At 40.6% G+C, this 14,478-nt stretch overlaps 1 protein-coding gene across 1 annotated transcript in view; it reads right to left on the bottom strand.

Moving 5' to 3' along the window:
* The window catches only part of Unc80 (unc-80 homolog, NALCN channel complex subunit), a 183,769-nt gene that overhangs the window by 141,244 nt on the left and 28,047 nt on the right, over positions 1-14,478 (bottom strand). Inside the window, 6 exon segments of the mRNA XM_036172708.1 lie at positions 2,700-3,110; positions 4,082-4,350; positions 6,045-6,185; positions 6,861-7,077; positions 9,728-9,862; positions 11,625-11,886. Of these exon segments, the coding sequence (XP_036028601.1) occupies positions 2,700-3,110; positions 4,082-4,350; positions 6,045-6,185; positions 6,861-7,077; positions 9,728-9,862; positions 11,625-11,886 (1,435 nt within the window).

Here is a 14,478-nt window from a genome sequence, read left to right as displayed (position 1 = left end):
CAACTGATCCTCCTCCTCTCCTTTGTAAATTCAGGTTGCAGATGTGGGATGGGGCCCTAGAGAGCCACACTTCAAGAACGAAAAGTCTCTGAGCTGACAGAAATGTTGGTGGTTAATCTGCCACAACCGAAGGCCTCCTCTGGGTGCAAAGCTGCCCCTATTAACCATCCAACATCATGGTGTTTGCCTGAAGGAACTCTTTCTCCAGTGACTAGTCAGGACACAAGGTAAGAAGGGGGTTAAAAGTCACTTTGCCATCACTTGGTGACTGTTTTGAAGAATCACCCTGAATCCAAAGAACACTCTGAAATTATGTATTTGCTAAAGTCAGAAATGATTTTTAGTTTGGATCCAAATTTTAACTTCAATATTTAACAACTATGTAATCTTGGGCAAGCTATTAATAGGTAGACCCCAGTGTTCTCTAAAAAGGGAACCACACCAACACCTGTCTTGTAGAGTTGTAGTGAGAGGTAACTGACAACATGTGATGTCCGCAACATAGCATTATTTTTAGTCAGATGTCACTGCTGTCCTTCAGAGTCACTGTGTGCAGGCTAGGTTCTTGAGTAGTGGCTCAGTAAGAAGAGATTAAGACGGACTGGCCTTTTGTCCTCACTGGTTCTCCTGGTGGAACACCTTTGAGCAAACTCAGGAACACTGCAGCCTTTTGCAGCAGCACCTTGGAAAAGGTCACAGTGACAAGGGTTTCTTTGGAAGGTTGATTTACATATATTTTAATATTATTATATGCTCTTTAAAAGCCTTTCTAGTTCTGAAAACTCTCTATACACATCCATCCAGGCTTTATTTCCTTAGGCCTTCAGATGTCCTTGGGAGTTAGGTTGCTTTCCCTGGAGATGTGGAGAAAGATGTATCAAGCTATAGGCAGAAATCAGAGTTATGAAATGATATTTTAAGCTCTTAGTATAGGCCAGTGGCCAATAAAGAAATAGAAATTGGCTTTCCCTTCCTCTCTTGAGTCCCCCACAGCAGGTTGTAAAAGCAGATAAACTCTGATTCCACTGGATATAACAGATGGTTTTAAGGTAGAATAGAGTTCTGTAGATCTGAAAGTCCAATTACAGTTTGGTTAGTATCTACATAATATTTACATTTTGGTGGCTGTTTTGGAGATAATAAAGTTTGACCTTAAAATATTCCACATATGGTAATTTTGGTCAAAATGACATTTATTATATCATGCTATAATATTTAATATAATTATTATGATAGTTATTTTAATTGTAGTTTTACAATGATATAATTTAATTAATTGTTTATATAATTATTAATTAAATATATTTATGAATATCTAGACATGATACATGATTCAAACAAGAGCAGAAAATTCTGAATAAGAGAGCAAGAACCCAAGAATATTGGAATAGATTTGTGGATCAAATCTCATGAATTTTGGGAAGATACAAGCAAATTGTGAGGTGAAGAAGTAGAAGATTAGCAGAGTAAATCGGCACCAAGGGGACTAGAGGTATAGAGGAAAGTACTATTCATTTATATATTAAATCCGATATGGAAAAATAGGCAATCCATAGTTTATGTAACAAATTGCCGAACAGTGTAATCTTTTACTTGTAAACTCAGCATGATATATAGATTGTCACCTGTTAAAGAATTCTCTGGTTTATTTCAATTTATGAACATCAATTGGAAGCTAAAATCTCCAACTGAAATTAGTGCAAGTCATATGAATTAAATTTGTATCTAAACTTCAGGAAAGAAATTCTTGATAAATCAAGAGATCCTAAGGCATGATGATAAGTAGCAAGAATGAAATTCAGGAAACAATCAATAATAATCAGATGAAAGCCTCAGGGATATGACACATTGAGATTCAAGAGAACTGAGGCTGGGTAGCTGTTTCCATACCAAATATGTCAAAATAACACTGCAAAGAGTCAGACTGCTAGATTTCTGTGTCTCTCAAAATTCAAACACCAAAGCCTTCCCAGTCCATCTGTTGGTATTTGGAGATTGGCTTTGGGACGTAATTAGAATTAAATGAGGTTAGACATTGGTGTCTGGAGCCAGGGAACATCATGGAGAGACTAGATCTCTCAGAATTTGTTTGCACTTGCACAGAGAAGGTCATGTGAGCACATAGTGATTGATGGCAATCATCTCCTAGCCCAGGGAAGAGGTTGTGGGAAACTCCTGCTGGCAGTGGAAACTTGGACTGTCTAGCCTCCATAAATGCAAGAAGTAAATGTCTGTTGATCAATCTATATATTTTTACAGAGTCTGAGCAGATTGCCACTACACTATTAGGCTGGATATGAAAAGTCTTGAAAAAGGGTACTATACTTGCTGTCAGACTGTGAATAGTGAGATGCTACCTTCCAGAAGTAAAATTACCAAGAAAAAAAACCCCAACAACCAACAACAACAAAACAATTCTAACATTGCATAGGTGACACCAATTATTGGATTTAGAAGCCAAGTTCATCTAAGTCTCTACAATAGCCTGCTGAGCGCTTCATTAAGAGATTTCTACCATGACTGCTTTCAGCCCCCAGTGACTGATCAATAAATATCTGGGAAAATAAACAAAACTACACACACACACACACACACACACACACACACTCACACACTCACACACGTTCACATGCACAAATGGAAAAAAAAAATCCTCAACACCAAACTGCCTGAGGATACAGCAGGTAGTTCAACTATACCTTCTCTTGGTTTTTCTCATTCTTTTCATAAGGGCCACCTCCACCTCCTCCACCACCTCCTCCATCTCCTCCACCTCCTCCTCCTCCTCCTCCTCCTCCTCCTCCATCTCCACCTCCTCCTCCTCCATCTCCTCCTCCTCCTTCTCCTGCTCCACCATCTCCAGCTCCACTGGCAGAAGGGGCTCCGAACCCGCTGGCGGAACTTGAAGACGCGCCTTTGAACTGGAAGGTCCCCTCACTTGGTCTCTTTTCCACAGTCTCATTTTCTTTGTTCTCACTCCTCTTCCTATTCTTTTCTACACACGGAACCACACCGAGCTGGAGCAAACATTCTACAATGTTTAGCGCCACGTCACAGATTCGCGAGCTGATGTCGTGGTTAAGAACAAGATAAACGGCCTTCAGAAGCACCTGCAGGGCACAAAGGTAAACATAGGACAGTGAAGTTGTCCATGTTCCCTTTTCCAGAAGTTCCTTATTCTGCTCAATCCATTTCACTGGGCACTACTAGAAATGGTTAAAAATAATTCAAGACATTTAGTAGCTCATTAAAATCTTCCAATCTTGCCAAGAAGGAGATAGTTGATGAGAATAATGAAGCATACTGAGTTAATGAAAAAAACAAAAACAATCATTTGCCCAAATGAACACTTAACTGGCTTTTTAAATACAAAACATTTCAATCCTCTGCATTTCGCTTCCCAGAAATAATAAAGAACAAAGGCTTCCTTACACTTGTGCCACAGGAACATTGACTCACGACTGTGTCATTACTTAACCTTCAATTTTCAATGCATAATATTTGCATGTTTAAATTATGATCCTTTATTGATTTTAATATCTTAAATTATTTGCTGAGCCTGGTTCCATACAGTGTAATAAAAATGTTGGTAAAATATAATTGTAAACTATAACAACCCTTTCATTGGCTAGTGACTGTACAGAACAGGCATTTCTGAGAAGGCAAGCTTAAATCTTTCAAGGACCTCTATTCATTTCCTTCTGGCTTCATGGGAGGTTTAAAGTCCTGGTGATTATATAACTAAAGAAAAATAAAGGAACTTCTTACTTTTATTGTACAAAAAACACAGAGGCATAGTGGAGCACACACTTAAATGAATTTACATACGTGTATTTGGATTCACTAAGGTTTTAGGTAAAACATATTCTGAGATAAGATCAAATATAATAAAATACTTGCAAAAAAAGTGAAAGGTACATTTAAGATGGTTGGTATTCTTGTGGAATTTTTATAGGGGTTGCTTCTGCATTCTAAGATTCAGCAAATATGTCTAAGATATCTACGTGCCCATGTTACCCAATCTTGTAAAAATCACACTAAACTCTTTCTAGTCTTCATAAGGAAAAGTACTGCCACTTACAGAAAGATCCAGCATGCCGTTCTTGTGGACAAAGTTGTTGGTCCCTTCGATATGTTCTGTGTCCTCCAGGTAGCTGTAGTTAATGCAGGAATCTGTGAGGCTTCGTGGCAGGTTCGCGCATGCCAGGGGTTCGTGTGGCATCTCTGGGATAGGCACCTGGCTGCAGAGCTTTCTCATGTGCTCACTGAAAAAGTCTGCATAACCTACGTTGAAGGATGCCAGAGTGGTGTTGAAGGTTGCAACCGTGATGGTGGAGATCTGCGAACGTACTTGAAAGACAAGGGAAAAATTTCAGTTTCCCTTGTGTGGACCTGATACACCAGTTAGACAGTTGCGCTATTTCTTACATTGTGACCACAATCGTAACTTTTAAAGACAGTGGACTGATGGTCTCAGAGCTATTCTCAACTGGCATGGAATGCTGTAAAGGCAACCTGAGAGTTGACAGATAGCGAAGGTCATAGAAAACTGAGACCACAAGTGTTCTCCTTAAGACTGAAGCTAGAATTTAAATTTTATCAGGATGACTTAAGGTGATAACATTGTATAGACTTTATTTACTGTTACGCAACAGTCCATTTGTATAAACTCATTTATTTGAGATCTTTTTCTATGAGTTTATAGCTTTTAAATAAACTGTTAAACCAAACACCAGGAGCTTGAGAAAGAAACTAGCAGGGATGGAGATGGTGAGGATGCTCTGGTATTGGCAGAGACAAGAAGGAGATAAGAGAGGCCTGGAGGTGGGATGGGGAGAGTAATTAGAACACACACACACACACACACACACACACACACACACACACACACACGTATGAAACTGTCAATCAACAAAAATGCCACTCTAAAATTATTTATTTTTATCTACAGTATTGAAGAATAACAAAGCAAATTTCTTTTTGTCCAAGAGTAATGGCACTTAGATTTGTACTGACAAATAATAGATACCATTGCATGCTTATAGAACGGTTTGGGGAAAAAGGAAATCAAGGGATGAAATTCATGCTCCTATGAGAGCATTCCAATAATGAAAAGAAGATACAATTTTGTTCCATGTAAAGAGTAAGAAGCTGTGTGGGTACCACCCAGAAACACATATTTACTCCAAATAAACCACCAAGATGATTTAGCAGCTGTCAGAAAAATGATCTGGTGGCCTTAGAGAGGATAGACTTCCTTCCCACTGATTTGTAGGAGCTGCCTGCCTTGGAGGTATAGCATGGAGGTGGACAAGCAATGAGTCTAGACATTCTTCAGCCTTTGGGCTTATGATCTTATAAAATATGTATGACTGCTTTGTCCTTGCTCTCTCCCTGGAGGTATGGTGCTCATCAAGTAGTGTCCAACATCCCCTGCTACTTACTAAAGCTGTGCTAAGAATAGCTAACAAGTAAGTTTCTGAAAGGGTGCAGAGTTTTGAAAATATAAAAATGCAAAGAACAATCAGCATGGTGTGCTGGATAGTTTTACGTCAACTTGTCACAAGCTAAAGTCATCTGAGAGGAAGGAACCTCAATTAAGAAAACGCCTCCATCAGGTCAGCTGTAGGCAAGCTTGTTGGGCATTTTCTTAATTAGTGATTGATGGGGGAGGGTCCAGCCCAATATGGGTGGTGCCATCCCTAGGCTGTTTGTCCTGGATTCTATAAGAAACAGGCTGAGCAAGTCCTGAGGAGCAAACCAGTAAGTAACACTCCTCTATGGCCTTGGCATCAGATCCTACCTGTAGGTTACTGCTCCATTTAAGTTCCTGTTCTGACTTCTTTCTGTAATGAACAGTAATGAGGAAGCATAAACCAAACAAACCCTTTCCTTCCTACGTTGCTTTTGGTCATGGTGTTTCATTACACTGTTAGAAACCCTAACTAGGATGTGTGGGTACGAGTTTAAGAGCGGGAAGCCATGAAGGAAATCTGCACTCTTTCCCTATCCTGCCAATTGCCTACCATTCATGCTGGACCCACCTTCCTTGACGGTGTTTTCTCCATGGCTGTTGGAGTGGTCTGGCAGGTCGCTCACCAGGGTGTGATGGGAGTGGGAGTGTCTGGCACTCAGGCTTTCCATTTCAGTGGCTGCATCTGAGCTGCCCCGCCGGGTCAATTTCCCTGGGATGGACGAGAGCATCACAGAGGCTTTTAAAATCTAGACGACTCTGCGGAGAGTTTTTGTTTGTTTGTTTGTTTTTGTTTTGTTCTAGAGGACAGCGACAGAGAGGGTACAAAGATGAGCATGAAGCTCAATCAAAATGGCAAGAATTGGACTTGACTTGGGAGTAGACAAGGTCAGTAGGATGGATGAGACTGCCTGTGACAAGGTCAGCCCCAGTCTAAGACAAATGTCAGGGACCATGTGTCCCGGCTTGCTGGCTGTCAGTTTCTGATTTGAAGCTTCCCTTCTTAGTATGCCATCCAAGAAGTTGGGGGGAATGGGTTCCTATTTCCTTTGCTGTCCTTCTTCTATTAAGTAAAAGTCTGTCAGATGAAAAAAATGAAAATTAACATACAGAATCCTCTATGGCCATGTTTCTGCATCTATAAGGATCTAAGAAATATGGCTTTTACTGGATAATCATAGAGAAATCTTGCATAACTAATTAAATTATCTGCATTTCTTTGGTTGTGAAAACTCCACATTATTTTAGTATTGGGGTACTTGCATTGGGGTCCAGTGTTCTTGAATAAACTGTTCAAGAAAGACTTAGATTTGGAAGGAATCCTGAGATCCACATTCACAAATAGGTCACTTGGGCTGTGGGCTACTGGGAAGATCTTTGTAGTCACCTAAGATGGTAGTTTGCCAGCCTCCCTTTTCAATGCCTCTCCTGTCTTCTCCAAGCCCAGAGAAACTTCCAAATGAGAATGTGCTTCTGGTGGGTGACACATCCAGATGGTCCTCATGCAACAGAAATGGTACACCCATTCTTCTAGGTCGCCTCTTCCCAGTGTGGTGAAATGGAATGGAGCCTTTCCTCTCTCGGTCTTCTTTGCGACTTTTGAACTGCAAGGATGAGAGATGAAGGTAGACACAGGGAAAAACAGATGTAAGAGGAAACACAGGAGATGTTCGAGGAAGAGGACTCGCAGGGTATCATTGAATATCATGCAATAAACAGGAAAAATGTCACAAGGGTCTTTCTTAGCAGAGGGAGCGAAACCAAGCGAAATGCTTTACATTCTGGAAGCCTTTCTCCTGAGTGAGTTTGAGCATGGGTTCTCACAGAGAAGGCCCTGAACCATCAGCCATAGCATCCTTTGGGAACTTGTTAAAAACGCAAGCTTGCACTTCAACTTAATATGTCAGGCTTTGTTGACCCCCCACGGGAGGATTTACCCTTTCTTAGGAGGTGGGATGGAGGAAAATGGAGGAAAGGAGGAGGGGAAACTGTGGTTGGTATGTAAAATAACAACAACAACAAAATAAACAAAAAACAAAGACCCACAAGCTTGCAGCTTCACCCCCAGACATACCTAACATCTAAAATTCAGAAGGAGAATCCCAGTGGTCTATGACTTAAGGAGCCCTGTGGATGCCTTTGATCTCTGATGCACACTGAATGTCAAGAACCACTGGCATAGGGGATCAGTGTCCCTAGCCACCGCCTGGACCTCTCTTTCAACTCTACTTTCCAAGTTTGAGGTCCATTGTTCTAGTTGGCGACTTCACTGCTCACAAGGATGGTCAAAGAGGACATCTAACAGACATTGGAACGAGTCTATTATTCATACCAAAGACGTTCAAGATCAAGGGTAACTCAGAATTTAAAATGGCTTGGAAAGGTTTAAAAAACACACCCATCTAGGAATCTAGCTTTTAGCTGTTAATTTTGAGTACATTATTCTAGGTTCAGGCCCAGGCACTTAGATTTTTAAAGCACTCAAAAATACCTATTTGTAGCAAAAATAGAAAAATACCTCCTTCCCCCTCCTCTCAAATAGTCAATATTTTTAGAAGAATGATTGTCAGTGCCTACTGCTGTTTTATTAGTGAAGGAGACACAACTCATTATTTAATAACAAGTTGAGCTAATAGACAAGCAATTACTTGTTTCTATACTCTTCATTGACATAATTAAACAAATAATTTTGAAAAAGAGAAAACATAACTGTCACATACACATACTCCACATACCATTTTCTAGTTGATTAACTCTACACAATGACAAAGAGAGATAGAGTAGTAGGTACAGAAGAATGTGAACTTTTTAGATAAAAGTCTTGTTTTTTTTTTTTTTTTTTTTTTTTTTGAGGTTAATATTAAGCTTGAACAAACTGCCTAATATTACTGTGGGTAAATTTCTGCTCTGAAAAATTGAAGAATAGACTCTCACTGGATTAAGTAAGCAAAGGATAACCAGACTACAACCCACAGCTCTAGAGAAGCTAGCTAATAAGGAGGACCCTAAGAAGGATACTTGGATCACCCTGGGAAGGGGAAATACATGAGATCTCCTGAGTAAACTGAGGGAGAGGGGGACAATAGAGGGGAAGGGGATAGGGGATGAGAACATAAGGGATGGGATGATTGATCTGGAATGGGGACATAGTGGGAGAGCAATGAAAGAGATACCATGATAGAGGGAGACATCATGGGGATAGGGAGAAACCTGGTGATAGGGAAGTTCTCAGGAATCCATAAGGATGACCCCAGCTTAGTCTACTAGTAATAGGGGAGAGGGTGCTGGAGGTGGCCTAACCCAGTAATCAGATTGGTGAATGCTCTAATTGTCATCATAGAGCCTTCATCTAGTAACTCATGGAAGCAGATACACAGATCCACAGCCAAACACCAGGCCTAGCTCCAGGGGTGCAGTTGAAGAAAGAGAAGAGGGATTCTATGAGCAAGGGGCATCAAGATCATGACGGGGAAACCTACAGAGACAACCAAACCAAGCTAGTGGGAACTCATGAACTCTAGACCAACAGCTGTGGAGCCTGCATGGGTCTGGACTAGGCCCTCTGCATAAGCAAAACAGTTGTGTATCTTGGTCTGTTTAAGGGGTCCCCTGGTAGTGGGATCAGGATCTATCCCTGGTGTGTGAGCTGGCTTTTTGGAGCCCATTACTTATGGTGGGACACCTTATACAGCCTTGATGCAGGGGGAAGGGCTTGGCCAGCCTCAACTGAATGTGCCAGGCTTTGCTGACTTCCCATGGGAGGCCTTACATTTTTGGAGGAAGGGATAGGGAGTAGGTTGAGGAGGAAGGCTGGGGAGGAAGGGAGCAGAAGGAGGGATGAGAGGGGATCTGTGGTTGGTATATAAAATGAATAAAAAATTTCTTAATAAAGAAGAAAGGACTACTTGCATAAAGTATTTGACAAATGAAATGGAGCCACAGGAATAAAAAAAAATAGCATTAATGCACCCTTGCTACCTCTACTATCACACTGAATCACCAGCATGGGTATTCATGATAACTGTGTGGAACATCTAGAACAGAACACATACACATTCACATGCATGCATGCATGCATGCATGCACACACATGCCCGTGCACATACACACTGAGTTACAGTCATGTGGTAAGTCACTGTTACACTTAGAAGCTGATACTTTCTCCTTTTTCTACTCCTGCATCCTGTGACAGATTAAGGGAGAACATGCCCCTCTGGCTTGCTACATCACTGAGATATCAAAATGCATACTCACCTTCTTAAAAATGTTCATGCCCAGGTCTGAAGACAGATCTGGGACTGCAGATCTTCGCAGATTGGTCAATGAAACCTTGGAAAGGGCCTCGGGGCTCAGGGATTTTTCTTCTTCATTACACTTCATGGTGAGATCCTTAACAAACAACAAACATAGACTCTGACTAGGGACTAAGGTAATTCAAATATTTATTTTTATCAAGGTGTCACCTTTCTAATGGCACTATGCCTACTGTTCTGAGATCTCTAAAATTTTTAACTTGAATGTTTGAACTTCTGTAATTTAGATTCTGCTGTGGCAATGATATATTTCTTATTTTTTATTTTATTTATTTATTTATTTTAAAGATTTATTTATTATGTATACAGCATGTATGACCAGAAGAGGGCACCAGACCTTATTACAGATGGTTGTGAGCCACCATGTGGTTGCTGGGAATTGAACTCAGGACCTCTGGAAGAGCAGTCAGTGCTCTTAACCTCTGAGCCATCTCTCCAACCCCTATTTATTTATTTTTTTTTAAATTTTTTAAGTAGTTTCTTTTTTTTTTTTTTTTTTTTCCCAGAGCTGAGGACAGAACCCAGGGCCTTGTGCTTGCTAGGCAAGTGCTCTACCACTGAGCTAAATCCCCAACCCCCGATATATTTCTTATTAATCATAACTTCTGTTGCCAATTTTAACACTGAGGCTGTTTATCCACAGACCCAAAGTACTAAGAAAACAGGAAGGAGATACATATTTTTTATATATAAAACATTTTTCATATGATATATTTTGTTCATTTCCCCCTTTCCCAAGCTCACCCAGCTCTTTCCAACATGAGAGTTTTTCTGGTTAATAACTCATTAAAGGAGATGTGTAGCTGGAGACCCCTCCAGTCCCCGCCAAGCCCTGTCAGTCCCACAGCCCACTTATAAAATAAACACATAGATGCTTATATTATTTAAACTGCTTGGCCATTAGCTCAGGCCTACCATTGTCTAGCTCTTACTCTTATACTCAGCTCATTTCTATTAATCTATACTTTGCCACGTGGCTCGTGGCTTACTGGTACCTTACACCTTCTTTATCCTGGCAGCCGCTCACAGTGTCCCCTCCTGCCTCCCTGTTCTCCCAATTCTCCTCTCTCTTAGTCCCGCCTATACTTCCTGCCTAGCTACTGACCAATCAGTGTTTTATTTACCAATGAATCATCCACAACAGAGATGCTAACTGTGGGAGGATGTCTACTACCAAAGAAGTGCTTATCTTTAGAGTGTACAGGAAAACATTTTCAGAAACAATCCACTCAAGTTCAACTACCACCAAACAGCTGGAATGTCCTGCAAGCTAATCATTTCTCTCTATTTTCACCTTGTGGAGATGATGAGAAAGATGGGAAGAACAAGTACTTCCTGACAAGTGGGCATCATTTATCAGAATACAACCTTCACAGGAATGCTACCACATCAGGGTGCACTCGGGTTACTTTTCTCAATGTTCATAATAAATTGTAAGCCTGAGTATCAAAAAGTAATATTCCCAATGGTAGCTTTGAATTGCTTAAGATGTTGAGTTGGGCCAAAAATGTTGAATCACATTCTATAAAATGCTAATTTCCTGCTTTATGATATTTAATTATGAGGCTGCATGTCAGATCCCTATTCTAACTATTTCTCTGATTTTTCCAAGACAGCCCGTTTCAATGTTCTGGTTAAACAAAGGCTTATACTAAAGTATATGTTTAAAAGGTCTATTTCTGTCAATGTTAGAGATCTGAAGAACAGCCAAAGGTTCTGGCCATGCAAAAGAAGAAAAGAATATTGACTGCACAATTACTTGAAGCCAGAAGAGAAAGTGAGAATGTGTTACAGCTGATGTTGCTAGCACAAGTGACAAGGAACCAGGTTTGTCTTACTTGGGTCTTATGGGTGTTCACTAGTGAGGGAGCTGCTGCCACCATGGAGCTGCTTCTGGGCCTGGGCAGGAGAGGGATATCTGGTTCTGGGGTCTTCTCTGGCTTCTCTTCGAGCATATGTCGCAGCCTTTGTAGATAGTACATCAAGGACCACTGAGTGCCTTCCTCTGACCAGTGGGGCTGGAGGAGGCAGCGGAGAACAGCGACATCGAAGTAGGTGGCGTAGCGTGACCTCTGGCATGGTGGTATCACAAGAGAGGCCCTGCTCCCGGTGACAGAGGAGAGAAAACCACACTGACATCAAATCTCCCAAGGGGGCACGCAATCCAGCCTAAGGCTCTACTGTTTCACTTACTCATTTTTTTTAAAACTTTATGATTATTTTACTACATTCATCATTTTACTTCATTCATTCACTCATCTCTTGCATGGGTCACTCTTATGACCTCGTAACGAGTCTAGCGTATTCTGCTTTTGTCAAGCATTTCTTAAAAGTGGAAACATTAAGAGTTTTGAAGGATGGGGAAGAAATTAGCAACGTCAAGTAAGGTTGGCTTACAAATGGTATTTTAAGTTAAAGGAAACCATGCCTGTAAAGGTTTTGATTAAAAAAAAAAAAGAATCATGAGTTAAGTGTGAGCATCATGTATGGGTGGTACGGTTGATGAGTAATTTGGGTGGTAGGCAATGAGGATAGCCAGAGACAAAGAAACTAATGAGAATCGAGTCATTATGTTTCCTAAGCGATCAGGCTTGACTACAATAAAAGCAGGGAAAATATTTGTCTTCCTTACTTGTCTTGGGGTGAAGGTATTATGTAAAAGAATAAAACAAACAAGCAAACAAACAAACAACCCAGAAACATTCTAAGCAAACCAAAGTTTGATTATTATTACAATTAATCACTTTGAAAATTCTCAAGGTACATATCTATGTAAGACTTAAAAATTCTCAAAGTTCTAGAATGCTGTTGTTCTGCTTAAATGAGTGATATATTTGTTAACTAATGATCAGTGTACTAAAGATTAGTTTTAAGTAATTACCTAGATTATTACACCATGTTAGGTATCTTAAGAGAATGGGACTGAATGTTTTTGTCCTTCAAAATTAGTATTTTCAAATCCCAATGTGCTAGTAATTAGGGTAATTAAGTCATGAGTCTTCACAACTGGGTTTAATGCTCTTTACACAAAAGATTTTAGGGTGCCCTCTTGCTGTCTTCCTAGCACATAGGAACATCAGAAGCCAGCAGTCTGCATCCCAAACCCATCATCCTGATGCCCCGACCTTGGATGTGCAGCCTCCAGGGTTGTTGGAGACACATTTCTCTTGTTTAGAAGCCACTCAGGACCCAAACTAAGACAGCCATGGGTGTAAAAGCCTGTCCTGTGGAACACACAGTCCAGTAAGAATGATAGAAAATAAATGACAAAATAAAATCATCTTTCTGTGAGCTGAGGCCACCTGGGATCTAAACTGGAAAGTTGATCCCCAAGTACCTTTTTTTTTCCAAGTTAGATGATGCAGAAAGGAAGTTTTGACACTATACCCACACAAAGAAAGAGCTCTAGAGAGAAATAATGCAACCACTGAGAGTGAAGAGTAAGTTTCTGGAACTTCCAAGGTCCTTATTTTGGGGATTTCATTGTCTGTTCATTTGTCTGCCTGCTTGTTTGTGACAGGTCTCCCTAGGCAGCATATGTTTGGCCTTAAATTCTGATTCTCCTAACACAACTTCCCAAGTGCTAGGGTCATAGGCATGTCCTGAATGGAAGATCTATAATTTATCAGTGGTTTAAAATAAACAAAGTGACACATGCTTACAGTTAGCCAGCTATCAAAATTAATAACAGGGAATAGAGGTTTGTATGTTTGGTGGAACCTTGGTTCTACAGTTTCATTAAGATTTGCAAGTCAGCCAGGGTGGTGGTGGCGCACGCCTTTAATCCCAGGCAGAGCCAGGTGGATCTATGTGAGTTTGAGGACAGCCTGGGCGACCAAGTGAGTTCCAGGAAAGGCACAAAGCCACACAGAGAAACCCTGTCTCAAAAAACCAAAAAAAAAAAAAAAAAATCACGAGTCAAACACACACACACACACACACACACACACACACACACACACACACACACGTCCCTACAAATGAAGGTTGTAGAAATACTTTTTTAAAATACAAACCCAGGTCACATCTGGTGTGGTTTGTCTTTTTCACATCTCTTTCTACTCCCTTAACAAAGCACATGTCACAATGCTATTTCTATTATCATTAACAACATCCTCTGGGGGCTAGGGAGATGGCTCAGAGGTTAAGAGGACTGTTATTTTCAGAAGACCCGAGCAACCACATGGTGGCTCACAACCATCTGTAATGAGATCTGGTGCCCTCTTCTGGAATGCAGGCAGAACACTGTATACATGATAAATAAATCTTAAAAAAAGAGAAAAAGACCTTGTCTCTCAAAATAAAAAAACAAAAAACAAAAAAACAAAAAACAAAACAACATCCTCTGGTGTGCTGAGTGACAATTGTCCATGTACATGAAAGTTTTGAACGCCATCGATGTCTTCAAAAAAATCTTATTTTTTTTCAAATTTTATTGCATTTTATTTATTGTATATGTGTGCACGCACGTGGGTGCTTGCAACACCGTGGGTGTGGTGAGGTGAGAAGATGGTTTGTGGCAGTCAGTTCTCTCCTACTGTGTGGGTTAGAGGGGCCAAACTTAGGCTGTCAGGTTTGGAGGCAAGCGTCCTTAACTGCTGAGCCATCTCAGCAGCCTTAAGTGTTGTCTTATAGTTAACTAGAAATTAGGAAACTAAATTTAAGACAATCCAGCACATCAGACACCACACT

Source organism: Onychomys torridus, chromosome 23 (assembly GCF_903995425.1).
Source record: "Onychomys torridus chromosome 23, mOncTor1.1, whole genome shotgun sequence".
Classification (NCBI taxonomy): domain Eukaryota; kingdom Metazoa; phylum Chordata; class Mammalia; order Rodentia; family Cricetidae; genus Onychomys; species Onychomys torridus.
This window is presented reverse-complemented; position numbering and strand designations above follow the sequence as displayed.